This window comes from Cherax quadricarinatus, chromosome 83 (assembly GCF_038502225.1).
Source record: "Cherax quadricarinatus isolate ZL_2023a chromosome 83, ASM3850222v1, whole genome shotgun sequence".
Taxonomy (NCBI): Eukaryota; Metazoa; Arthropoda; class Malacostraca; order Decapoda; family Parastacidae; genus Cherax; species Cherax quadricarinatus.
Window position 1 is genome coordinate 866,076 of NC_091374.1, and position 25,000 is coordinate 891,075.

The following is a 25,000-nucleotide window of genomic DNA, read 5'->3' on the forward strand; positions in this document are numbered from 1 at the left end:
CGTATAATAACCTTCCTAATGATTACTTCCGTATAATAACCTTCCTAATGATTACTTCCGTATAATAACTTTCCTAATGATTACTTCCGTATAATAACCTTCCTAATGATTACTTCCGTATAATAAGCTTCCTAATGATTACTTCCGTATAATAACTTTCCTAATGATTACTTCCGTATAATAACTTTCCTAATGATTACTTCCGTATAATAACCTTCCTAATGATTACTTCCGTATAATAAGCTTCCTAATGATTACTTCCGTATAATAACTTTCCTAATGATTACTTCCGTATAACTTTCCTAATGATTACTTCCGTATAATAACCTTCCTAATGATTACTTCCGTATAATAACCTTCCTAATGATTACTTCCGTATAATAACCTTCCTAATGATTACTTCCCTATAATAAATACTTGACAAACAAATCAATAAGTATGATTTATGTTTGTTTACAGAGCGAGGCGTGGTGGTAGATGAGGGAGGCTTGAGGTGGGAAGCTGTGGGGAAGGAAGATGAGGGAGCCTATAAGTGTATTGCCCGCAGCTCTGCTGGCTCCCAGCACTCACCCTGGGTCTATCTCAAGGTGCTAGGTGAGTACACAATGTGTGTATACTTCAGGGTGCTAGGTGAGTACACAATCTGTGTATGCCTCAAGGTGCTAGGTGAGTACACAATGTGTGTATACCTCAAGGTGCTAGGTGAGTACACAATGTGTGTATACTTCAGGGTGCTAGGTGAGTACACAATCTGTGTATGCCTCAAGGTGCTAGGTGAGTATTGAGAGCGTTGTTAAGATGTACTGAAACTCTGTGGAGTTCTGAGTAAGTTATAAACACTAGTGGTTATGAAAGTGGCAAGTATATGAAGGTGGTGGAAAGAGACTGAGTTCCGTGTTAGTCATGTTAACACTAATATATCTCCATGGGTAGTGCAGGGCAGGGCAGGGCAGGGCAGGGCAGGGCAGATCAGGGCAGGGTAGGGTAGGACAGATCAGGGCATTATCAATAGACCCCTGGTTGTCTTCAAGAGAGAGCCGGGAAGATACCTAAAGTCAGTACCGGATCAGCCGGGCTGTGGTTCGTACATTGGACTACGTGCGGCCATCAATAACAGCCTGGTTGATAAGGCCCTGATCCACAGGGAGGCCTGGTCATGGACTGGGCTGCGGGGGCGTTGGTCCCCGGAATACCCTCCAGGTAGACTCCAGGTATATTTAAGAAGAGATACACCAGTAATGTGTTACTTGGTAAGGTATGTTATTCTGCTCAGAGGCAAACAAGTCAGCGGTATTTTCCACTGATCCATCACACTGGGTTATCTTAGGTAATATACACATATGCTGCTGTGTATAATAATTTATATAACTGTATTTATGTATATGTGTACCTGAATAAACTTACTGCATGGATGGATAACCTAAAATAAATTGAATAAATACGTCAGTAAGGTGATGAGAATACCTCAAGTGTTACACTAATTGTCCACTAGCTACGACACTTTCAAAACTTATAAAAACAGGATGAGGGGTGGGGGAGAGTGGTGGGTGGGGGAGAGTGTTGGGTGGGGGAGAGTGGTGGGTGGGGGAGAGTGGTGGGTGGGGGAGAGTGGTGGGTGGGGGACGTCGTTCAGAAGGATGTCACATAGTGTAAGATGTGGTGGTGGCGGCAGCGTTTAAGAGCGTTGTAAACTGCGTCAGTGTGCGACGTAAACTTAGGTAAACTTGGTATGGAGCCTCCCCCGGGGAAATGAACAGTGTGCCAAGAATATTTTAACCTTCTTTCCCAGGTTGATGATAGACGCCATCTTAACCTCTCTTCAGCACGCCACCAAGGTAGAGAGAGAGAGAGAGAGAGAGAGAGCTGATGTAGGTAACAACTCTTTTAGCTTGTAAATAAAGCTAGGAACTCTAAACCTAACCTAAGCTAGCCAAACTAACCTAACCTAACCCTAACCTTCTAAAAATCCTGTGTAAAAAAAGGGAAAGAAATTGATAGATAAAGGGAGCTACCATTCCCTTCCTCCTCAGATCACTCCTGATTACCTGCTATTCTTCAGGCGCTGTATGACTTGCAGGTTTAGCGCTTCCTCTTTATTATAACGATGTTGTGTGTGTGGCCAGAGGTGTGTGTGTGTGTGTGTGTGTGTGTGTGTGTGAAGCAGTCTCCGTGGGTAGGTGTTTTCCATAGTAATCCACGGTTATGTTAGCATTATCCGTGGGTAGGTGTCGCTCATAGTGACCCACGGTTATGTTAGAAGCAGTATCCGTGGGTAGATGTCTTCCATACTGACTCCGGTTATATTAGAAGCAGTCTCCGTGGGTAGGTACTGCTGCCAGCAGTAACGGCCTAGTTGATCAGGCCCTGATCCAGTGGGAGGCCTGGTCATGGACCGGGCCGCGGGGACGTTGATCCCCGGAATACCCCCCAGGTAGGTGTCGCTCATGGCGGCCCACGGTCACGCTCGCTCATCTTCTATGGCAGATTTTACGATAATGAAACCCAAAATGTGTTTCTCGATAATTGAATCCCTGTTGGTGGGGAACATTAAACCTCTTTCTCAAGGTGAGTTTAAGTTATTAGTGTTGTGGGCGGAGCAGGTGTGAACTGTGGGCGTGTTTGAGGGTGGGAAGGTAGTACCCTACGTCACCCACACAGCAGGTGTGAACTGTGGTGGCAAGAAATCATTACCCTAAAATGGCATGAGGTAGTAAGTACTGTAATAAGAAATTCCTGGAAGATAGTTCAGATGAACTCTGATACAAATGAACTATTAAGACTGTGATACGTTCATCTTAAAATAGGAAATAGTGGAACAGACCAGATTAGTTGATGGTGTGCTGAAAGTTGCAAGTTGAATATGAAGACACATGTGTAGCAGTTGAGTATCTTGGTTGTTGAAACTTGTGGCCTACACAGTAGACTTCTTCAGTCACATACAGAGGCAACAGGTGTAGTAGCGAGGAGGTAAATATGTAATGAGTTCATCAACCTTGGATAAATAGTTGAGGTGGTCAGTCCCTCAGCCTGGAGAAGAGTTCAGCTCCATGGTCTGGAACAAGTTGGTCAGTCTCTCAGCCTGGAGAAGAGTTCAGCTCCATGGTCTGGAACAAGTTGGTCAGTCTCTCAGCCTGAAGAAGAGTTCAGCTCCATGGTCTGGAACAAGGTGGTCAGTCCCTCAGTCTGGAGAAGAGTTCAGCTCCATGGTCTGGAACAAGTTGGTCAGGCCCTCAGCCTGAAGAAGAGTTCAGCTTCATGGTCTGGAACAAGGTGGTCAGTCCCTCAGTCTGGAGAAGAGTTCAGCTCCATGGTCTGGAACAAGTTGGTCAGTCCCTCAGCCTGAAGAAGAGTTCAGCTTCATGGTCTGGAACAAGATGGTCAGGCCCTCAGCCTGGAGAAGAGTTCAGCTCCATGGTCTGGAACAAGTTGGTCAGGCCCTCAGCCTGGAGAAGAGTTCAGCTCCATGGTCTGGAACAAGTTGGTCAGGCCCTCAGCCTGGAGAAGAGTTCAGCTCCATGGTCTGGAACAAGTTGGTCAGTCTCTCAGCCTGGAGAAGAGTTCAGCTCCATGGTCTGGAACAAGTTGGTCAGGCCCTCAGCCTGGAGAAGAGTTCAGCTCCATGGTCTGGAACAAGGTGGTCAGTCCCTCAGCCTGGAGAAGAGTTCAGCTCCATGGTCTGGAACAAGTTGGTCAGGCCCTCAGCCTGGAGAAGAGTTCAGCTCCATGGTCTGGAACAAGGTGGTCAGTCCCTCAGCCTGGAGAAGAGTTCAGCTCCATGGTCTGGAACAAGGTGGTCAGTCCCTCAGCCTGGAGAAGAGTTCAGCTCCATGGTCTGGAACAAGGTGGTCAGTCCCTCAGCCTGGAGAAGAGTTCAGCTCCATGGTCTGGAACAAGATGGTCAGTCCCTCAGCCTGGAGAAGAGTTCAGCTCCATGGTCTGGAACAAGGTGGTCAGTCCCTCAGCCTGGAGAAGAGTTCAGCTCCATGGTCTGGAACAAGGTGGTCAGTCCCTCAGCCTGGAGAAGAGTTCAGCTCCATGGTCTGGAACAAGGTGGTCAGTCCCTCAGCCTGGAGAAGAGTTCAGCTCCATGGTCTGGAACAAGGTGGTCAGTCTCTCAGCCTGAAGAAGAGTTCAGCTCCATGGTCTGGAGTAAGGTGGTCAGTCTCTCAGCCTGAAGAAGAGTTCAGCTCCATGGTCTGGAACAAGTTGGTCAGTCTCTCAGCCTGGAGAAGAGTTCAGCTCCATGGTCTGGAACAAGTTGGTCAGTCCCTCAGCCTGGAGAAGAGTTCAGCTCCATGGTCTGGAACAAGTTGGTCAGTCCCTCAGCCTGGAGAAGAGTTCAGCTCCATGGTCTGGAACAAGATGGTCAGTCCCTCAGCCTGGAGAAGAGTTCAGCTCCATGGTCTGGAACAAGTTGGTCAGTCTCTCAACCTGAAGAAGAGTTCAGCTCCATGGTCTGGAGCAAGGTGGTCAGTCTCTCAGCCTGAAGAAGAGTTCAGCTCCATGGTCTGGAGCAAGGTGGTCAGTCTCTCAGCCTGGAGAAGAGTTCAGCTCCATGGTCTGGAACAAGTTGGTCAGTCTCTCAGCCTGAAGAAGAGTTCAGCTCCATGGTCTGGAACAAGGTGGCCAGTCCCTCAGCCTAGAGAAGAATTCAGCTCCATGGTCTGGAACAAGGTGGTCAGTCCCTCAGCTTGGAGAAGAGTTCAGCTCCATGGTCTGGAACAATATCGTTCCAGACCTTACAGAAATCCGCTGGGAAGATAGTACGAGTAATGTGAATTTATACCAGTTTCCCAAGAGAATTAGCTGGATGCCACTGGAAGTATGTTATGAAAAAAGGAAGAGAAGATGCAAGGTAGAAAGATAGAGGCGCTCCCTCGAGAGGTGAAGACGAAGAATCACTGAACTTCTCAAGGGTCTCACACATCCTCAAGAACAAGAACGAAATGCTGGTTAGATAGATGTAAAGCACTTGAGCTCAAATTGAGAGCCCAGGAGAGACAGGGAGAAAAATACATCAGTGAAATTGTAGCAGATCTCTTAAGACTTAAGCTGATATTGACGAGGTTTACCAGTGAGCTACAGACAACGATAAGATGTTTATTTAGTAAGCAGAAATTTCAGTCGCTCAACTATGGAAAAATTGAGGAATTAAAAACAGAAGAATAATGTGGCGGACTTAGGAGTGTTAATATCACAAGATCTTATATTAAGGGATAACAACAGTGTTGTGAAAGCGCAAGGAAACTGGCAGCCTGGATAACTGAAACGTTCAGAACAAGAGATGGCAAGCTTGTGATGAATTACTCTAAGTCACTTGTTCTTTCTAGGCTGAAATATTGCTGTACATTAACAGCCCCTTTTAAGGCAGGTGAAATAGTACAACTGGAGAATGTGCAGAGAGCCTTCACTGCATTATGTATAAACTCAGTTAAACACCTAAATTATTAGGATCGCCTGAAGTCCCTTGAACCTTACTCCCTGGAACGTAGGCGAGAAGGATCCTTCATAATTTACACGTGGAAAGTTCTGGAGGGATTGCTTTAAAATCTGTAAACTGAAATACCTCTCTTGGTAGACGTTGGACTGCGTACGGCTGGCACCAACAGCCTGACTGATCAGGCCGTCAACCTGGAGGTCTTGTCTGGTACCAGGAACTGTCTGAAGGTAATTATCCTGGCAATTATAGTTCTCTCTCTCAACGAACCAATTATCCCCTTCCTAATTATTCGTCCCTTGCTAATCACCCATCCGTTCATCTCTCTCTCTTCCTTTATGTTCCATTCTTTAGTCTTTGTCATTCATCCTCTTTGTTCTTAACATCTTTATATGTCTTCTTCCCGACTCCTGCTTCTCTCCTCCTCTGCTACTCCCTATTCTCCCTTCCTCCTTGCTACGCCCTGTTTCCCTCCCTCCTCTTCCTACACAGTGTTGTGTTCCTTGCTACTGCCCTGTCACTTTCCTCCTGCCCTGTCACTTTCCTCCTGCCCTGGTGGTCACACAGGAACAGTGTCATACTCCCGACAGGGTTATGCAGGTGTTAGTGGGGACTTAGCAGTACCCAGGGGTGAGGGAAGGATGAGGGGTGGAGGGTTGATGAAGGGGGTGTGGTTAAGGAGAGGGTGAGGAGGGGTCAACAGCCCTTCCCCAGGGTGATACCTTAATAATCTTGCTAATGAATCATTCCCAGGCTGCCACCTTCCCTCTTACCTTACTGACTTATAACCAACATTTGCATATTACATATTTTCCGTCCTTTTAACCACCCACGACACGTGTGTGTGTGTGTGTGTGTGTGTGTGTGTGTGTGTGTGTGTGTGTGTGTGTGTGTGTGTGTGTGTGTGTGTGTGTGTGTGTGTGTGTGTGTGAGTGACTTGAAAAACTTTCCCTTGTTCCTTATGGGTGAAACGTGTCCTCAATAAATGTCTTGATAATAGCCTGTGTATTCTCACTGATGAGGCAGCTACCAGGAGGCCTGGTCTAAGACCAGACTCTGGGAACACTGACACACAGCTACCAGGAAGCCTGGTCCAAGACCAGACCCCAGGAACACTGACACACAGCTACCAGGAAGCCTGGTCCAAGACCAGACTCTGGGAACACTGACACACAGCTACCAGGAAGCCTGGTCCAAGACCAGACCCCAGGAACACTGACACACAGCTACCAGGAAGCCTGGTCCAAGACCAGACTCTGGGAACACTGACACAGCTACCAGGAAGCCTGGTCCAAGACCAGACCCCGGGAACACTGACACACAACAGGTGTTCAACAACGATAACGTGAGCCGTCTTGACAAACGATACGATGGTAACCTTACTCTCTAGAGCAGACTGTACTATCTAGGGTCTAGACTGTACTATCTAGAGCCTGGTTGACCAGACAAGCACCAGACGAGTCTGGCCCATGGCCGGGCTGCCAGAGTAGAACTCTCGAAACTTGTCAAAGAGTGTGTGTGTACTGACCTATGTGTGGTTGCAAGGGTCAATTCACAGCTCTTGGCCCCGCCTCTTCGCTGGTCGCTACTAGATCCACTCCTTGTGTGTGTGTGTAATAGCAATCATCGGTGGTGATAGTACAATAATAACAGTAATTTTTAATGTAGCAAATGCGGCCATATACAAGCATGGTCCATCTGGTCCATATAATTACCCAGATCGAACACGCGGGGAGCTATCATGGTGCTTGTGGACACCCTGTGGCTTATTGTAACCCTGGGCCAGCCTCGGGCCAGCCTCGAGCCAGCCTCGAGCCAGCCTCGGGCCAGCCTCGGGCCAGCCTCGGGCCAGCCTCGGGCCAGCCTCGGGCCAGTCTCGGGCCAGCCTCGGGCCAGCCTCGGGCTAGCCTCGGGCCAGCCTCCGCGGTGGCGAAGGTTAAATATTTTTAGTGTTCTAATGCAACACTAGTGAATATTAGTATTGAGTTACTTATAACACAACAACACTAGTGTGGATCATAGGTTTAAGAACACCTGTGGCCACAGCTGTGTGTTGCTGCCACCATCCTCTCACTGCCATTACTTTACAGCAGTAATAACAACAGCAGCAGCTGCTGTTTCTACTCCTTCCCGCCGTTAATGACTGTTTCGATCCTCTCCACCCCTTCCGTTAACGGTGGGGGTCTGTGGCCCCCACCATCAAGTATATCACACAGTAACAGTGAAAGAGTAATGTAATACTGTACCATCATGGTGTTCTACCCTTCACTCTACACTCTGCCCTTCACTCGACACTCTGCCCTTCACTCTACACTCTGTCCTTCACTCTACACTCTGCCCTTCACTCTACACTCTGCCCTTCACTCTACACTCTACACTCACTCTACACTCTGTCCTTCACTCTACACTCTGCCCTTCACTCTACACTCTGTCCTTCACTCTACACTCTGTCCTTCACTCTACACTCTGCCCTTCACTCTACACTCTGTCCTTCACTCTACACTCTGTCCTTCACTCTACACTCTGTCCTTCACTCTACACTCTGCCCTTCACTCTACACTCTACACTCACTCTACACTCTGCCCTTCACTCTACACTCTGTCCTTCACTCTACACTCTGTCCTTCACTCTACACTCTGCCCTTCACTCTACACTCTGCCCTTCACTCTACACTCTACACTCACTCTACACTCTGTCCTTCACTCTACACTCTGCCCTTCACTCTACACTCTGCCCTTCACTCTACACTCTGCCCTTCACTCTACACTCTACACTCACTCTACACTCTGTCCTTCACTCTACACTCTGCCCTTCACTCTACACTCTGCCCTTCACTCTACACTCTGCCCTTCACTCTACACTCTGCCCTTCACTCTACACTCTGCCCTTCACTCGACACTCTGCCCTTCACTCTACACTCTGCCCTTCACTCTACACTCTGCCCTTCACTCTACACTCTGCCCTTCACTCTACACTCTACACTCACTCTACACTCTGTCCTTCACTCTACACTCTGCCCTTCACTCTACACTCTGTCCTTCACTCTACACTCTGCCCTTCACTCTACACTCTGCCCTTCACTCTACACTCTGCCCTTCACTCTACACTCTGCCCTTCACTCTACACTCTGCCCTTCACTCGACACTCTGCCCTTCACTCTACACTCTGTCCTTCACTCGACACTCTGCCCTTCACTCTACACTCTGTCCTTCACTCTACACTCTGTCCTTCACTCTACACTCTGCCCTTCACTCGACACTCTGCCCTTCACTCTACACTCTGTCCTTCACTCTACACTCTGTCCTTCACTCTACACTCTGCCCTTCACTCTACACTCTGCCCTTCACTCTACACTCTGCCCTTGACTCTACACTCTGCCCTTCACTCTACACTCTGCCCTTCACTCTACACTCTGTCCTTCACTCTACACTCTGTCCTTCACTCTACACTCTGCCCTTCACTCTACACTCTGCCCTTCACTCTACACTCTGCCCTTCACTCTACACTCTGCCCTTCACTCTACACTCTGCCCTTCACTCTACACTCTGTCCTTCACTCTACACTCTGCCCTTCACTCTACACTATGCCCTTCACTCTACACTCTGCCCTTCACTCTACACTCTGCCCTTCACTCTACACTCTGTCCTTCACTCTACACTCTGTCCTTCACTCTACACTCTGCCCTTCACTCTACACTCTGCCCTTCACTCTACACTCTGTCCTTCACTCTACACTCTGCCCTTCACTCTACACTCTGCCCTTCACTCTACACTCTGCCCTTCACTCTACACTCTGCCCTTCACTCTACACTCTGCCCTTCACTCTACACTCTGTCCTTCACTCTACACTCTGCCCTTCACTCTACACTCTGCCCTTCACTCTACACTCTGCCCTTCACTCTACACTCTGCCCTTCACTCTACACTCTGTCCTTCACTCTACACTCTGTCCTTCACTCTACACTCTGCCCTTCACTCTACACTCTGCCCTTCACTCTACACTCTGTCCTTCACTCTACACTCTGCCCTTCACTCTACACTCTGTCCTTCACTCTACACTCTGCCCTTCACTCTACACTCTGCCCTTCACTCTACACTCTGCCCTTCACTCTACACTCTGTCCTTCACTCTACACTCTGTCCTTCACTCTACACTCTGCCCTTCACTCTACACTCTGTCCTTCACTCTGTCCTTCACTCTACACTCTGTAATTCACTCTACACTCTCCCCTTCACTCTACACTCTGCCCTTCACTCTACACTCTGTCCTTCACTCTACACTCTGCCCTTCACTCTACACTCTGTCCTTCACTCTACACTCTGCCCTTCACTCTACACTCTGTCCTTCACTCTACACTCTGTCCTTCACTCTGTCCTTCACTCTACACTCTGTAATTCACTCTACACTCTCCCCTTCACTCTACACTCTGCCCTTCACTCTACACTCTGCCCTTCACTCTACACTCTGCCATTCACTCTACACTCTGCCCTTCACTCTACACTCTGCCATTCACTCTACACTCTGCCCTTCACTCTACACTGTCCTTCACTCTACACTCTGCCCTTCACTCTACACTGCCCTTCACTCTACACTCTGCCCTTCACTCTACACTCTGTCCTTCACTCTACACTCTGTCCTTCACTCTACACTCTGCCCTTCACTCTACACTCTGCCCTTCACTCTACACTCTGCCCTTCACTCTACACTCTGCCCTTCACTCTACACTGCCCTTCACTCTACACTGTCCTTCACTCTACACTCTGCCCTTCACTCTACACTGTCCTTCACTCTACACTCTGCCCTTCACTCTACACTCTGCCCTTCACTCTACACTCTGTCCTTCACTCTACACTCTGCCCTTCACTCTACACTGTCCTTCACTCTACACTCTGCCCTTCACTCTACACTCTGCCCTTCACTCTACACTCTGCCCTTCACTCTACACTGCCCTTCACTCTACACTCTGCCCTTCACTCTACACTCTGCCCTTCACTCTACACTGCCCTTCACTCTACACTCTGCCCTTCACTCTACACTCTGCCCTTCACTCTACACTCTGCCCTTCACTCTACACTGCCCTTCACTCTACACTCTGCCCTTCACTCTACACTCTGCCCTTCACTCTACACTGCCCTTCACTCTACACTCTGCCCTTCACTCTACACTCTGCCCTTCACTCTACACTGTCCTTCACTCTACACTCTGCCCTTCACTCTACACTCTGCCCTTCACTCTACACTGCCCTTCACTCTACACTGTCCTTCACTCTACACTCTGCCCTTCACTCTACACACTGTCCTTCACTCTACACTCTGCCCTTCACTCTACACTCTGTCCTTCACTCTACACTCTGCCCTTCACTCTACACTCTGCCCTTCACTCTACACTCTGCCCTTCACTCTACACTGCCCTTCACTCTACACTGTCCTTCACTCTACACTCTGCCCTTCACTCTACACACTGTCCTTCACTCTACACTCTGCCCTTCACTCTACACTCTGTCCTTCACTCTACACTCTGCCCTTCACTCTACACTCTGCCCTTCACTCTACACTGCCCTTCACTCTACACTCTGCCCTTCACTCTACACTCTGCCCTTCACTCTACACTCTGCCCTTCACTCTACACTCTGTCCTTCACTCTACACTCTGCCCTTCACTCTACACTCTGCCCTTCACTCTACACTGCCCTTCACTCTACACTGTCCTTCACTCTACACTCTGCCCTTCACTCTACACACTGTCCTTCACTCTACACTCTGCCCTTCACTCTACACTCTGTCCTTCACTCTACACTCTGCCCTTCACTCTACACTCTGCCCTTCACTCTACACTGTCCTTCACTCTACACTCTGCCCTTCACTCTACACTGCCCTTCACTCTACACTGCCCTTCACTCTACACTCTGCCCTTCACTCTACACTGCCCTTCACTCTACACTCTGCCCTTCACTCTACACTCTGCCCTTCACTCTACACTCTGTCCTTCACTCTACACTCTGCCCTTCACTCTACACTCTGCCCTTCACTCTACACTCTGCCCTTCACTCTACACTCTGCCCTTCACTCTACACTCTGCCCTTCACTCTACACTCTGCCCTTCACTCTACACTCTGCCCTTCACTCTACACTGCCCTTCACTCTACACTCTGCCCTTCACTCTACACTCTGCCCTTCACTCTACACTCTGCCCTTCACTCTACACTCTGCCCTTCACTCTACACTCTGCCCTTCACTCTACACTGTCCTTCACTCTACACTCTGCCCTTCACTCTACACTGTCCTTCACTCTACACTCTGCCCTTCACTCTACACTGTCCTTCACTCTACACTCTGCCCTTCACTCTACACTCTGCCCTTCACTCTACACTCTGTCCTTCACTCTACACTCTGCCCTTCACTCTACACTCTGTCCTTCACTCTACACTCTGCCCTTCACTCTACACTGTCCTTCACTCTACACTCTGCCCTTCACTCTACACTGCCCTTCACTCTACACTGCCCTTCACTCTACACTCTGCCCTTCACTCTACACTGCCCTTCACTCTACACTCTGCCCTTCACTCTACACTCTGCCCTTCACTCTACACTCTGTCCTTCACTCTACACTCTGCCCTTCACTCTACACTCTGCCCTTCACTCTACACTCTGCCCTTCACTCTACACTCTGTCCTTCACTCTACACTCTGCCCTTCACTCTACACTCTGCCCTTCACTCTACACTCTGTCCTTCACTCTACACTCTGCCCTTCACTCTACACTCTGCCCTTCACTCTACACTCTGTCCTTCACTCTACACTCTGCCCTTCACTCTACACTCTGCCCTTCACTCTACACTCTGCCCTTCACTCTACACTCTGCCCTTCACTCTACACTCTGTCCTTCACTCTACACTCTGCCCTTCACTCTACACTCTGCCCTTCACTCTACACTCTGCCCTTCACTCTACACTCTGCCCTTCACTCTACACTCTACTCTTCAATCTTTTATCCAGCGTTGACTCTGTGATGGTTTCACCGCTGCACTGTTAGTACCTAGGGTGTGTAGCACTCCTCTCTTATATTGAATACTTCCATTCATCAGAGGTAACAGGTGTTTTAATATATACCTGGATACATAAGAGGAAGTATGCTGTTTTAATGGATATATGCATGTATACTCGAGGGTCAGGTTTCCAGTCTATTCACTAGCAAAATTTACCGGAGAGATACTGGAGGAAGGATGGAGGGTCGCCAGTGTCACTGGAGGAAGGATGGAGGGTCGCCAGTGTCACTGGAGGAAGGATGGAGGGTCGCCAGTGTCACTGGAGGAAGGGTGGAGGGTCGCCAGTGTCACTGGAGGAAGGGTGGAGGGTGACCAGCAGCGTCACAGGGAATACTGGAGTATTGACATTCTTGTATACAAAGTCTAGCCGCTACCTGCATTCCTCTTGTGTAAAATGTTTAGACGTTGAGTGTGTCGAATGTTGTGCTGGAGCCTCTGTGTGTGTGTGTGTGTGTGTGTGTGTGTGTGTGTGTGTGTGTGTGTGTGTGTGTGTGTGTGTGTGTGTGTGTGAGAGTGTGTGTGTGTGTGTGTGTGTGAGGGGGTGGCAGTCGCATCCTGGAAGAGAGATTGGCATTGGAAGAGGGCCAAGGAGAAGCAGCGTTGAAAGAGAGAGAGGGTAAGGGAAATGCAACATTTAGAAGTGTGTGTGAGTGTGTCATCAGTGATGTTATTGGTAGGTAGGTTAAGGCAGTGATCTGTGGCAGCAGCATCACTCATGATGGTAACATTGGTCGCCTCAGTGGAAATCTCTTGCAAGATAAATAGTCTGGACGTGAAGTGTTTGTTTACTGTTGAGGGCGCGCGGGAGAGCTGCGTCAAACTGAGGATGTTCGATACTGACGTATATCAGCGGCGTTTAAAAACACTTCGCATATGTTAAAACACTTCACATGTCTTAAAACACTTCACTGGTTATGCAAACCAAAATTTAACCAACACAACACATCAGGTCAATCAAGAGAGGTAAATAATACGTAAGGACTTCTCAGTAGTATATTACTAATATACAGAACCAACATTTTGATTATAACACTATCACTAACAAGACAGTGGCAGGGTATTAAGAGACAGTATTGTCACTATCACTAACACTGGCAGGGTAGTAAGAGATAGTGTTGTCACTATCACTAACAAGACACTGGCAGGGTATTAAGAGACAGTATTGTCACTATCACTAACAAGACACCGGCAGGGTAGTAAGAGACAGTATTGTCACTATCACTAACACACTGGCAGGGTATTAAGAGACAGTATTGTCACTATCACTAACAAGACACCGGCAGGGTAGTAAGAGACAGTATTGTCACTATCACTAACACACTGGCAGGGTAGTAAGAGATAGTGTTGTCACTATCACTAACAAGACACTGGCAGGGTATTAAGAGACAGTATTGTCACTATCACTAACACACTGGCAGGGTAGTAAGAGATAGTGTTGTCACTATCACTAACAAGACACTGGCAGGGTATTAAGAGACAGTATTGTCACTATCACTAACACACTGGCAGGGTAGTAAGAGATAGTGTTGTCACTATCACTAACAAGACACTGGCAGGGTATTAAGAGACAGTATTGTCACTATCACTAACACACTGGCAGGGTAGTAAGAGATAGTGTTGTCACTATCACTAACAAGACACTGGCAGGGTATTAAGAGACAGTATTGTCACTATCACTAACACACTGGCAGGGTAGTAAGAGATAGTGTTGTCACTATCACTAACAAGACACTGGCAGGGTATTAAGAGACAGTATTGTCACTATCACTAACACACTGGCAGGGTAGTAAGAGATAGTGTTGTCACTATCACTAACAAGACACTGGCAGGGTATTAAGAGACAGTATTGTCACTATCACTAACACACTGGCAGGGTAGTAAGAGATAGTGTTGTCACTATCACTAACAAGACACTGGCAGGGTATTAAGAGACAGTATTGTCACTATCACTAACACACTGGCAGGGTAGTAAGAGACAGTATTGTCACTATCACTAACAAGACACTGGCAGGGTAGTAAGAGATAGTGTTGTCACTATCACTAACACACTGGCAGGGTAGTAAGAGACAGTATTGTCACTATCACTAACAAGACACCGGCAGGGTAGTAAGAGACAGTATTGTCACTATCACTAACACACTGGCAGGGTAGTAAGAGATAGTGTTGTCACTATCACTAACAAGACACTGGCAGGGTAGTAAGAGATAGTGTTGTCACTATCACTAACACACTGGCAGGGTAGTAAGAGATAGTGTTGTCACTATCACTAACAAGACACCGGCAGGGTGGTAAGAGATAGTGTTGTCACTATCACTAACACACTGGCAGGGTATTAAGAGACAGTATTGTCACTATCACTAACAAGACACCGGCAGGGTAGTAAGAGAAAGTATTGTCACTATCACTAACACACTGGCAGGGTAGTAAGAGATAGTGTTGTCACTATCACTAACAACACACTGGCAGGGTAGTAAGAGATAGTGTTGTCACTATCACTAACAACACACTGGCAGGGTAGTAAGAGATAGTGTTGTCACTATCACTAACACACTGGCAGGGTAGTAAGAGACAGTATTGTCACTATCACTAACAAGACACCGGCAGGGTAGTAAGAGATAGTGTTGTCACTATCACTAACAAGACACTGGCAGGGTAGTAAGAGATAGTGTTGTCACTATCACTAACAAGACACCGGCAGGGTAGTAAGAGATAGTGTTGTCACTATCACTAACAAGACACCGGCAGGGTGGTAAGAGATAGTGTTGTCACTATCACTAACACACTGGCAGGGTAGTAAGAGACAGTGTTTTCACTATCACTAACAAGACACTGGCAGGGTACTAAGAGATAGTGTTGTCACTATCACTAACACTGGCAGGGTAGTAAGAGATAGTGTTGTCACTATCACTAACAAGACACTGGCAGGGTAGTAAGAGATAGTGTTGTCACTATCACTAACAAGACACTGGCAGGGTAGTAAGAGACAGTGTTTTCACTATCACTAACAAGACACTGGCAGGGTAGTAAGAGATAGTGTTGTCACTATCACTAACACTGGCAGGGTAGTAAGAGATAGTGTTGTCACTATCACTAACACACTGGCAGGGTAGTAAGAGATAGTGTTGTCACTATCACTAACAAGACACTGGCAGGGTAGTAAGAGATAGTGTTGTCACTATCACTAACAAGACACTGGCATGGTAGTAAGAGATAGTGTTGTCACTATCACTAACACAGTGGCAGGGTAGTAAGAGATAGTGTTGTCACTATCACTAACACACTGGCAGGGTAGTAAGAGATAGTGTTGTCACTATCACTAACAAGACACTGGCAGGGTAGTAATAGATAGTGTTGTCACTATCACTGACAAGACACTGGCAGGGTAGTAAGAGATAGTGTTGTCACTATCACTAACAAGACACTGGCATGGTAGTAAGAGATAGTGTTGTCACTATCACTAACACACTAACAGGGTAGTAAGAGATAGTGTTGTCACTATCACTAACAAGACACTGGCAGGGTAGTAAGAGATAGTGAACCATACCCCCGGCCGGGATTGAACCCGCGGTCATAGAGTCTCAAAACTCCAGCCCGTCGCGCTAGCCACTAGACCAGCTAGCCACAATAAGATTCATCCAACTAGGTATATTTCTACACCATAGGAAAGTTAGCACAGGCACCTCTGTGACCACAAATGCAAGTTTTTACAGACGAATCTCCAGCTAGCGTGGCCGTGACGAACTCTAGCTCAAGTCCCTTCACTGCCGTCAACATGACTTAAGAAATCGTAATGACACGATTGCAAATAAACCATACCCCCGGCCGGGATTGAACCCGCGGTCATAGAGTCTCAAAACTCCAGCCCGTCGCGCTAGCCACTAGACCAGCTAGCCACAATAAGATTCATCCAACTAGGTATATTTCTACACCATAGGAAAGTTAGCACAGGCACCTCTGTGTATGGTTTATTTGCAATCGTGTCATTACGATTTCTTAAGTCATGTTGACGGCAGTGAAGGGACTTGAGCTAGAGTTCGTCACGGCCACGCTAGCTGGAGATTCGTCTGTAAAAACTTGCATTTGTGGTCACAGAGGTGCCTGTGCTAACTTTCCTATGGTGTAGAAATATACCTAGTTGGATGAATCTTATTGTGGCTAGCTGGTCTAGTGGCTAGCGCGACGGGCTGGAGTTTTGAGACTCTATGACCGCGGGTTCAATCCCGGCCGGGGGTATGGTTTATTTGCAATCGTGTCATTACGATTTCTTAAGTCATGTTGACGGCAGTGAAGGGACTTGAGCTAGAGTTCGTCACGGCCACGCTAGCTGGAGATTCGTCTGTAAAAACTTGCATTTGTGGTCACAGAGGTGCCTGTGCTAACTTTCCTATGGTGTAGAAATATACCTAGTTGGATGAATCTTATTGTGGCTAGCTGGTCTAGTGGCTAGCGCGACGGGCTGGAGTTTTGAGACTCTATGACCGCGGGTTCAATCCCGGTCGGGGGTATGGTTTATTTGCAATCGTGTCATTACGATTTCTTAAGTCATGTTGACGGCAGTGAAGGGACTTGAGCTAGAGTTCGTCACGGCCACGCTAGCTGGAGATTCGTCTGTAAAAACTTGCATTTGTGGTCACAGAGGTGCCTGTGCTAACTTTCCTATGGTGTAGAAATATACCTAGTTGGATGAATCTTATTGTGGCTAGCTGGTCTAGTGGCTAGCGCGACGGGCTGGAGTTTTGAGACTCTATGACCGCGGGTTCAATCCCGGCCGGGGGTATGGTTTATTTGCAATCGTGTCATTACGATTTCTTAAGTCAAGAGATAGTGTTGTCACTATCACTAACAAGACACTGGCAGGGTAGTAAGAGATAGTGTTGTCACTATCACTAACAAGACACTGGCAGAGTAGTAAGATACAGTGTTGTCACTATCACTAACACTGGCAGGGTAGTAAGAGATAGTGTTGTCACTATCACTAACAAGACACTGGCAGGGTAGTAAGAGATAGTGTTGTCACTATCACTAACAAGACACTGGCAGAGTAGTAAGATACAGTGTTGTCACTATCACTAACACTGGCAGGGTAGTAAGAGATAGTGTTGTCACTCTTGCTTACAATCCATTAGTAATAGTTAAGGCGGCCTTCTTTCAATTATATCTGTCATTAGTGCTAATTATAAAATTGACTGAAGTTAATGGAGTGGTCAGCCCATGTGGGTGATTCAAGTTGATTGGGTGGTTAACCCGTGTGGGTGATTCAAGTTGATTGGGTGGTTAACCCGTGTGGGTGATTCAAGTTGATTGGGTGGTTAACCCGTGTGGGTGATTCAAGTTGATTGGGTGGTTAACCCGTGTGGGTGATTCAAGTTGATTGGGTGGTTAACCCGTGTGGGTGATTCAAGTTGATTGGGTGGTTAACCCGTGTGGGTGATTAAGTTGAAGGTGTGGTCAGGCCTTGTTGGGTGACTCAGTTGAGGGTGTGGTCAGCCCGTGTGGGTGATTCAGTTGAGGGTGTGGTCAGCCCGTGTGGGTGATTCAGTTGAGGGTGTGGTTAACCCGTGTGGGTGATTCAAGTTGATTGGGTGGTTAACCCGTGTGGGTGATTCAGTTGAAGGTGTGGTCAGGCCTTGTTGGGTGACTCAGTTGAGGGTGTGGTCAGCCCGTGTGGGTGATTCAGTTGAGGGTGTGGTCAGCCCGTGTGGGTGATTCAGTTAAGGGTGTGGTCAGCCCGTGTGGGTGATTCAGTTAAGGGTGTGGTCAGCCCGTGTGGGTGATTCAGGTAAGGGTGTGGTCAGCCCGTGTGGGTGATTCAGGTAAGGGTGTGGTGGAAGCTTAACTCTCCTTCCAGTAATAGTTGCTCGGTCTCTGTTGCAGCCATTCTCTTTCTGTTTATTTTCACTCACGTGAGTGTAATCTTAAGAGTATAGGATGGGTGTTGGATTGTGTTGAGAGACTTTAGGGCTGGGAGGTCTGGTTCAATCTCCCGTGATGCTGGGAGGTCTTGTTCAGTCTCCCGTGGTGCTGGGAGGTCTGGTTCAATCTCCCGTGGTGCTGGGAGGTCTGGTTCAATCTCCAGTGGTGCTGCGAGGTCTGGTTCAATCTCCCGTGATGCTGGGAGGTTTTGTTCAGTCTCCCGTGGTGCTGGGAGATCTGGTTCAGTCTCCTGTGGTGCTGGGAGGTCTGGTTCAATCTCCCGTGGTGCTGGGAGGTCTGGTTCAATCTCCCGTGATGCTGGGAGGTCTTGTTCAGTCTCCCGTGGTGCTGGGAGGTCTGGTTCAATCTCCCGTGGTGCTGGAAGGTCTGGTTCAATCTCCAGTGGTGCTGCGAGGTCTGGTTCAATCTCCCGTGATGCTGGGAGGTTTAGTTCAGTCTCCTGTGGTGCTGGGAGATCTGGTTCATTCTCCTGTGGTGCTGGGAGGTCTGGTTCTATCTCCCGTGGTGCTGGGAGGTCTTGTTCAGTCTCCCGTGGTGCCTCATGAAGTACTTAATAAAGTCCCACGTTGGTTTAAACATCATTTACCTTCTTGACTTAGCTCTTCTTAGCTTACACTGTTGTCTACTATTAAAGTTACCAGTTGAAACTTAGGTCACTTGTATTAACGTTACTACACACAAAAGTTAAAGTTTACAGGGTACTGGTAGTTGTGAAGCAGCCACCAGGGTACATTTAACACTTTCCTTAGCTGGCCTCTAGTGAATGTTAGTGCAGTACTCAGCACTAACATTCACTAGTGTTGTACTGAAAACGCTAACAGTACGTAACCTTCGCCACCGCCGAGGCTGGCTCGAGGCTGGTCCGAGGCTGGCCCGAGGCTGGTCCGAGGCTGGTCCGAGGCTGGTCCGAGGCTGGTCCGAGGCTGGCCCGAGGCTGGTCCGAGGCTGGCCCGAGGCTGGCCCAGGGTTACGACAAGCCACAGGGTGTCCATAAGCACAGTGATATATGTTGTCACAAAAAATGCTCCTTAAGAGAGACCAGCATCCTCAGAGTACCAGCCATAGTTGCTGCCTATCTCCTCCTCCTCCTCGTCTTTCTCTGCTGCTGCTGCTCCTCTGAATCATCCTTGTTATAATCTTGTTCTTCCTGCTGGTGTGGTGAGTGCCAGCAGTCTTGCATCGCTCGTCACCTGCTGGTGTAAGGTGTTTTTAACGAGGGTTATAGCCAGCCCATCAGGTATTGTTCCTTCTTAACAAGGCAATTTACTCTCTTGTTCCCAGGATCGCTGCCTCCCTCACTTCTTCCTTCCTACCTTCCTCTCTCTTTCCCTTACCTCTGATTCCCCCCTCCCTGCAGCCCTCCTATTGCATGTCTCCCTCTTCTCCCTCCCTGCCTCCCCCTTCCTCTGCCTCGCTGCTTCGCCCTGACCTACAGCACCTGGCGTCATTGCGCTGCTTGCTCTTCCTTTGTCCTGCCTCTCCCTTTTCCCAGCTGCTGCTGCTGCATCCTGGATCCTGCTTCCTGCTGATTCTGGGTACTGCTTCTTGTTATCCTGTACTGTTTGCTGCTTTCTGCTGGTTTTGTGTTGAATACTTTCTTGTGATCCTTGTTGGGGAGTAATTCTGTCTCCTGCTGCTCCCTGGGAGTGTGACTGCTGCCTCCTGCTCCCTGTGAGTGTGACCGCTACTTTCTTCTCTCTATGATTGTGACTGCTGCCTGCTACTCCCTTTGATTGTGACTGTTGTATGTTGCTTCCTGTGCTTGTGACTGCCACCTGCTGATTCTTGGTGAGTCTGGGCGCTGCCTGCTGCTTCATGCTGATCCTTGGTTTTGCTATTTAGTTTCCCTGTGATTCTTGTTCTATCTGTTGGTTCTTCCGGTACACCGTTGCTTCTGCTCCCCGGTACTAGTGCTCCCCGATACCATTGTTGCTACTGCTCCCCGGTACCACTGTTGCTACTGCTCCCCGGTACCACTGTTGCTACTGCTCCCGGATACCACTGTTGCTACTGCTCCCCGATACCACTGTTGCTACTGCTCCCCTGTACCACTGTTGCTACTGCTCCCCGGTACCACTGTTGCTGCTGCTCCCCGGTACCACTGTTGCTACTGCATGCTTCACTCTTCCCTTGTCTAGTCTTAAAAACAGTTTTTAGTGTTAATATCTGTTGACTTCAGATGTATCATTAAGGCGGCAGTACCCAAGTGTTTGTGAGTTACCTGTGACTCAGTACACTGTAAAGTCAGTCAGACAACACCCACCCAGGGAGGCACTACCCTCTTTTCATTCCAGTGTAAAAAAAACAGTCTGTTAAATGTTTTACACACTGGCAGGATTGCTGGACTTTCGTTACGGTCTTGTGAGTAACAGTCACCCGATAAAGTAACATTCACCAGCCAAAGTAACATTTACCCACCCAGAGTCGTGCCAAATCGTCTGCCTTGCCGTCCTGTCGTCTCCAGTCGTCCCGCTCATGCCGTTAATGGCATGATAAGTGCAACCAAGTCTCATGAATGACTCGGAGGCTTATAGTGACTTCGCTAGGTCGTTCCCACGACAGGGGCGTCAGTCCCCTGACGCCCCTGTCGTGGTGCAAGGCGTCAGGAAACTGACGCCTTGCACCACAACAGTGTTGAAAAACTCCACATCAACTGTGTACACAACCCTCCCTTCATACCAACTTGTGTACACACAACTTGTGTACACTCAACCCTCCGCACACAAACTTTGAAGGACTTTAATTGGTAAAGTAATTCTCAGCGTCAGTGGTACCTGGAGTTTACCAGGGGTTTACCTGGGCACGGTTTCGAGGGTCAGTGCCCAAGACACAGACGCTGAGATGAATTTATCAGCAGTCACCGAGGTGTGGCGGAGGCTCCGCCAACACTACCACTGACAGGAGGAGGAACAGCAGAAGCAGGAGCAGCAGCAGCAGAAGCAGGAGGAGCAGCAGCAGAAGCAGGAGGAGCAGCAGCAACAACAGCAGAACAACAACAAAAAGAAACATGAAAAGGAAGAAAAAATAGGAGACAATAATATAGCGAAGGCGGAAGAATACCAAAATAAGAGGCAAAAGTAATGGAAAGGAAGAGGAAGAAGGTGAACGGAAGGGGTAATTGGACGGCAGCGGAAATTGGAGCAGGAGAGGCGGTAAGGGAGAAACAGTAACTGTAATAAGAAGGAAGATAAGAAGACAAGGAAGAGGAGGAGAAGAAGACAAATTAGAGGATGAAGAGTGAGAGATGGAGGGTGTATCAGATAACTCCCAGCAGCCTCGTAATTCACTAGTAATGAACTTGTACGACCATAAGAAGATTACTCAGGAGTCAACTATCAATTACTGATAACTGGGCTTTCCTTTCCACCTTCGTCTCTTCCCCTCCCCTCTCCTTTCCCCTCTCATCCCCTCTCCTCTCCCCTTTCCTCTCCCCTTTCCCCTCTCATCCCCTCTCCTCTCCCCTTTCCTCTCCCCTTTCCTCTCCCCTCTCCTCTCCCCTCTCCTCTCCCCTCTCCTCACTATACTAACACTCCTCATTATTACTAACTCCACCCACAGTATAATATATATATATATATATATATATATATATATATATATATATATATATATATATATATATATATATAACAAGTCGGCCGTCTCCCACCGAGGCATTGTCTCTACGTCCACAGCAGGACTCGAACCTGCAAACTCCGTATCAGAGTACACAGTAATTTACCATGATACTCTGATACAGGGTTTCCGGGTTCGAGTCCTGCTGTGGGCGTACAGATAATGTCTGTAAATAATTATATATATATATATATATATATATATATATATATATATATATATATATATATATATATATATATATATATATATGTCGTGCCGAATAGGCAGAATTTGCGATCTTGGCTTAAATAGCAACGTTCATCTTGCCATATAGGACAAGCGAAAATTTGTGTATGCAATAATTTCGCAAAAATCTTTCTAAACCTAACGAAAAAAATATATTTCATTGTGTTTTTTTAGTAAAAGTATTTAAAATATATTTAGTTGGGTTAGGCTAAAATAAATTGTTCTTGTTATAATAAGGTTAGGTAAGTTTTCTAAGATTCTTTCGGTGCAAAATTAAAATTTTTTACATTAACATTAATGAAAAAGATATATCTTTAAACGTATAAGAGAAATTTTTAGAAAGGACTTAATTTTAAATGAGTTCTTGCTAATTGACCAGTTTTACATATTCGGCACGACATATATATATATATATATATATAATGTATGTATGCACGCACGCGCACACAAAGGGATAAGCTGGATAACTAGAACTTGCAAAATAATTAATGTCAGAGAATGATTACTCTTTTAAGTCACTTGTTCTCTCTTCTCAGATATATTGCGCATACTAACTACTCTTTTTTTTAAAGTGAGGCAGACTGGCATAACTGGAGAATATACACAGAACCTTCACTAACAGTCAAGCACCTATAGTCCTAAATTATTGTGAAGATTTGAAATCCCTTAAACCTTACTAACATAAGGGAGAAAGATACATAATTTACACTCGGAAAATCTGCACACCGAAATTACTCCCTACGAGAGGAAGAGGCTCGGTAGACTGTGTGAAATATTCCCAGTTAGAAGCAGGGTTGCTACGAGTGTACGAGATCACTGTTCACTAAGGTTAGGTTACGTAAGATTTGTAAGGAAACAGAACAAGTGTTTCCTGACGCGGTTCTTAGTCATATGATGACCCACCACTGGGTCATCACCGAGGCTTCAACAACCTCACTTGAGTCAGGAGGAAAATTACCAACATATCCCTGGCTGTGTGCAAGACGGAACTTAATAAATTCCTCAAGTCAGTTCCTGATTAGCAGGACTGTGGTGCCTACGTTGGAGTGCAGCTAACCGCACAACAACCTGGTTCAATTGCCCATCAGTCCGGAGGTGTGGTGTAGACCCGGGCCACGGGGGGGCGGTGACCCCAGGAATTGTCATCAGGTAACAATTTTCAGCTTACCTCGTCACCTCGCTCGTGTATGTATACATTTTCCACTTTCTTACATACACTCTCAAGATTCTTGCAGTAATCTCAGCAGTTTCTTGCTTGTTTGTTAGTAATATTGTTGCCTTAAAAAACACTTTGACAACTTCAAACTTCATATTACATTCATAACACATCTCCATCACATAACATTCAACTATTAAAATGCTTTAGGAATTGATGAAATTCCCAGCAATAACATTTACAGTATTAGGTATAATAGAGATGATTATCCCCAAGAGGCCAGACACCAGGAATGTTGGTCGACGACGTAACTTACGTGGTCGGCAGCAAACACAAATGGGTGATAGAAGGACACAGATGCTATTAATGTGACATTTTATTGTGGCAACGTTTCGCCCTCCAGTAACTTTGTTACACACAAATTTGTTAGCATAAATTTGTAAACATAAATCGGTGAGCAGACACTGAACACCGGACTGGAACACTGGACTGGAACACTGGACTGGAACACTGGTTTAAGTGAGGGAGTCGTCTCCTGTGAAGTCGAGATGAGCACACAGCACCCAGAGAACTGCCCCTCCAGCCAAGTTTCAAGGATAATGAAAGACCAGGGGAAGTGAAGAGAAGGAAGAAGTACACAGGACTCATATGGGAAAGAGGGAGAGTGAGTGTTGGGGAGGGTGGTGGAAAGAGAGAGTGTTGGGGAGGAGGGTGGAGGGAGAGAGTCAGATGATCATCCGTGTTATACCTGCAGGGGCCGGGGAAGGGTATCGTTCTGAAAATAATATCTGCTGGATTTTTTTCTTTTTCCCCATCCTTTTGTTGGGGAGCTTTTGTGTTGGCCTTCTACTGGTCCCTCTCCTCTCCACTCCTCTCCCCTCTTCCCCTCTCTTGGTACAAGTTTTCAAGGGTGGTGTGTTGAAGCGTAGTAGACTGATGTGTTGTGGGTCCCTTGCCTTGTGGTGCTCAGTTATTGTTGTTCAAGTTCATTACAACTGTGTGTGTGTGTGTGAGAGAGAGAGAGAGAGAGAGAGAGAGAGAGAATGGGGGTTGTGTTGTGTTGTAGGGTTGTAGAGGCTACATTTTCACCATTTACTGAGATGCTTGTTGGTGTGTATAGAGTTGCTGTGTTAATATTTCTGCTAGCGCTGCTGCTGTTGCTGCCGCTGCTGTTGTATTCGTTGCTACTGCTGCTGTTATGGTAATTACACCACCACAGCTATTATTCCTGCTGTTGCTACTGTTGTTGGTACTGCTACTGCTGTTGTTGGTGCTTCTACTGCTGTTGTTGTTGCTGCTACTGCTTTTATTGCTAGTGTTTATGGTATTGCTACCACTATTGCTGCTGCTGCCGTTACTGCTGTTGTTGCTAATGTTTATGGTATTGCTACCACTATTGCTGCTGCTGCTGTTACTGCTGTTGTTGCTGCTGCTAGTGCTGTTATTGCTAATGTTTATTTATGGTATTGCTACTACTATTGCTGCTGCTGCTGTCTGGTTACGAACAGTGTTTGGCAGACTGAAGATGATGCTAAGTGTATCCACTAAATTGTTTTTACTGGGGTTGCGTCACAGCTCCCGACCCCAGCC

At 47.3% G+C, this 25,000-nt stretch overlaps 1 protein-coding gene across 2 annotated transcripts in view; it reads left to right on the forward strand.

Moving 5' to 3' along the window:
* The window catches only part of LOC128702220 (tyrosine-protein kinase transmembrane receptor Ror2), a 203,687-nt gene that overhangs the window by 24,817 nt on the left and 153,870 nt on the right, over positions 1-25,000 (forward strand). For both annotated transcript variants that reach the window (XM_070102660.1, XM_070102661.1), the window contains exon 2: positions 460-594. In XM_070102660.1, the coding sequence (XP_069958761.1) occupies positions 460-594 (135 nt within the window). The remainder of the gene's footprint in view (positions 1-459; positions 595-25,000) is intronic.